General features: G+C 54.2%; 1 protein-coding gene across 1 annotated transcript; it reads left to right on the top strand.

Annotated features, from left to right (window-relative positions):
- Positions 1-210: 210 nt before the first annotated feature.
- Positions 211-1085, top strand: LOC104462842 (olfactory receptor 51L1-like; the record flags this gene model as incomplete). The annotated part of the gene is made up of 1 exon (XM_010074970.1): positions 211-1085. A coding segment is annotated over one exon (875 nt), but the record flags the coding sequence as incomplete, so codon positions are not given.
- Positions 1086-3200: the final 2115 nt, after the last annotated feature.

Genomic DNA, 3200 nt, shown 5'->3' with positions numbered 1-3200 from the left:
ATGCCTCTGATCCTTTGCTGCTGATGCCCCTGATCCGACATTTCAGACCCTATGCTCTCAGACCATCCCCATTCCTTACTGCCTCTGTGTGTTTGTGACCCTGCTGGCTTTCGTTCCAGGGCATCTATCCAGGGATGAGATGGAGCATCCCAGCCAGGACCAATAGCAGCCAAACCAGGACCCTGTCATTCCTTTTGGGTGGCTTTCCAGCCTGGGGAACCGCTCAGGTGTGGTCTGCTCTTCCTCTCTGCTCTACCTACCTCCTGGCGCTGCTGGGGAACGTGACCATCCTTTCCATCATCAGGGCAGAGCAGAGCCTCCACGCACCCATGTATCTCCTCCTCACTATGCTGGCTGTGGCTGACCTCGGCTTGTCCACCTCCACCTTCCCAACCATGCTGCGGATGCTGTGGCTGAAGGCCGGGGAGATCGGCTTTGGCACCTGCCTTGCCCAGATGTTCTTCATCCACACCTTCACGGATATCGAGTCTGCTGTCATCCTGGCGATGGCCTTCGATAGCTACGTGGCCATCTGCCACCCCCTGCGATACTCCTCCATCCTCACCAACTCAGGGACCACCAAGATCTGCGTGGCCTTCGTCGTGAGGACCGCCCTTGTCCAGGTCCCTCTCCCACTGCTGCTGACCCGGCTGTGCTTCACCAGGGGCTCCAAGCTCTCCCATCCCTACTGCCTGCATCCTGACATCATCAAACACGCCGGCTCGGACACGAGGATTAACAGCACCTATGGCCTCTTCGTGCTGCTCTCCACGCTGGGTTTGGACCTGCTCTTTGTCCTCCTGTGCTACCTGCTCATCCTTAAGACCATCCTGAACATCGCAACCTGGCGGGAGCATCTCAGAGCCCTCAACACCTGCATCTCGCACATCTGTGCCATCCTCATCTTCTTCATCCCCATGATCTGCCTCTCCATGCTGCACCGGTTCGGCAAACACGTCTCCCCCCAGGCTTACGCTTTCACAGCCAACCTGCATTTCCTTGCCCCTCCCATCCTGAATCCAATCGTTTACAGCGTGAAAACCAAACCCATCCGCAGACGGGTGCTGAGGATTCTCTACCAGTGAGGGGACCGCGAGCCCAGGGCTGCCGCTTGCCAGGAAAGCCAAAGCGTTGGGCACTGCCACCGGTCTTGTGCAAGGTTCAAACGACAAGAAGACCAGCCAGCAGAGCGGAACACACCAAACACTTCTGCTGGTGTAAGGATATGTGGCAAGTAAGGCTAAAAGGGGAGGTTTAGGCTGGAGATTAGAAAAAATTTCTTCACTGCAAGAGTGACCAGGCATTGGAACAGGCTGGCCAGGGACGTGGGGGAGTCACCATCCCTGGAGGGGGTCAGGAAACGTGTGGATGTGGTGCTTGGGGACATGGGTTAGTGGGTTGGGTGGGGTTGGGGTGATGGTTGATGATCCTTGAGGTCTTTTTCCAACCTTCATGATTCTGCGATTCTATGATTCTAAGGAAGGTAAAAGGTACATGGAGGGTAAAGGATGCATAGATACCCGCAATGTAAAGAACTAAGGGTATCTGGTTAATGGCTCTTCAACGTATAAACTGAGGCAAAAGACAGGAAAAATAACAAAACACACCTACATACCCAAACCCCAGGAGGTAAGAGAGAGAATAACGTAGACCACAGCCTTCCGGTTGGTGATGGGGGGCTGCCGGAGGAGCCAGGAGGAGAGGGGTTCGAGCAGAACTACTGAGAAGGAAGAAAGAAAGTTATCCTGGGTTGCCTGGGAGAGAGGCAGGGTTCATGCTGGATATTCCATGGGGCTTGAGGAAAACTTCATATGGGATGATTTAAGGGGCTTGTGCAAAATGTGTTATGGGATGTTTAGGAGAAGGAACCAAAGTGAGGGAAAGGAGAAATCCAGGTGGATTGGGAAGGGACCGGCATGGGAAATGGAGGGGGGGCTGGCAAAAGGGCTGATGGAGCGTAAACGAGCTGCTGGTCAATGCACTCCCCAGGCCCCGTACCTGATCCCTGCAGCCTGTTCCGTCTGCTCATTAAACTCTCTTCTGGCTCTTTTCTGAGTGACCTCACTGTCTGCCTACGGGGGTGCACGGGTGGGATTCGGGGACAAACATTCGGCTGGGCTAACTGGTGAACGGGAGGAGACCAGAACCTGGAAAGACCCAAGGCTGGAGCTGCAGAGTGGGGGAAGAGGGTCCAGGGTCTGGGCATGGGTCTGGATGGGGTTCTGCTCTGCTGCAGGGTTCAGGGGACCCATGGGCACCAGAGTGACTGTGAACCACAAGGGTCGTGTCCTGCCCGGACCAGCCATCCAGGATGAAGTGCTTTCCTCCGTAGGTTTTTCTTTGTTTCACCTGGAGCATTTTGCTCTGGGCTAGGCTACAACAGCAGATTTCTTGAAATAAGTGTCATTCCTGAATTAGCAGGCACTAATTAGTATGCTGGAGTTTCCATAAGGCTCTGCGGCATGACGCCTCCTCAGACTGGCTCGTTTAGACGCAGAACATTGATTTCTTCCCACTCAAGCTGATGGGGCGATACCGTTTCAGAAGGAGCTGCTCTCTTCCAGCTGACCCAGAGGTGCAGGCACTGTATGAACTGCCTGCCCTTGGAAGGACATTTTAAAGCAATTTAAACATTTCAGAACTGTTCTCGCATTTTCTGCCCGTGTTTGTTACGGACTGCGCACCCAGCGCTGTAACAAATAAGATCAACGTGCCCCTGGGAGGCACCATACTGGGAACTATAAAAATTTTAAAATGTCACCCAGTGGGTTCTCCCAGCCTTTCCAGGCTCAGACCCCTTGGCACACATCTTTATAACCCACAAAGACATATCTATGCATCCTCTGATGTATAATGAAATTACAACCCCCAGCTAAAGACCCTGGAGACCAGTAATTCTGTTTCTTCCAGTATGGAAGTGGTGGTGGGAGCTTCAATCTCCACCCACGAGCTGCTTGGCGGAGCCTTGCTCAGGGGTGGGACCCACCGTCCACAACCAGAGCTGTCCTCAGACCCTCGGGGAAGAGTCTGCAGCGTGTTGTGGGTGGCAAAGGTTTCTGCAAGTTGAAAAAGCAGCGCGATAAATGCCCAGGAGAGCAACCCCTCGATACTCTGTGGCTGAGGGCTCCTCCGCATCGACAGCAGCACGGCGTGTTTGGCTTAAACCCTTCCCCAGGCTGGGGGCCAGGCTGGAGGGTCAG

This window comes from Pterocles gutturalis, unplaced genomic scaffold (genome assembly GCF_000699245.1).
Source record: "Pterocles gutturalis isolate BGI_N339 unplaced genomic scaffold, ASM69924v1 scaffold1922, whole genome shotgun sequence".
Lineage (NCBI taxonomy): Eukaryota > Metazoa > Chordata > Aves > Pterocliformes > Pteroclidae > Pterocles > Pterocles gutturalis.
Note: the sequence above shows the minus strand (reverse complement) of the source record. Positions and strands in the feature narration are given on the sequence as shown.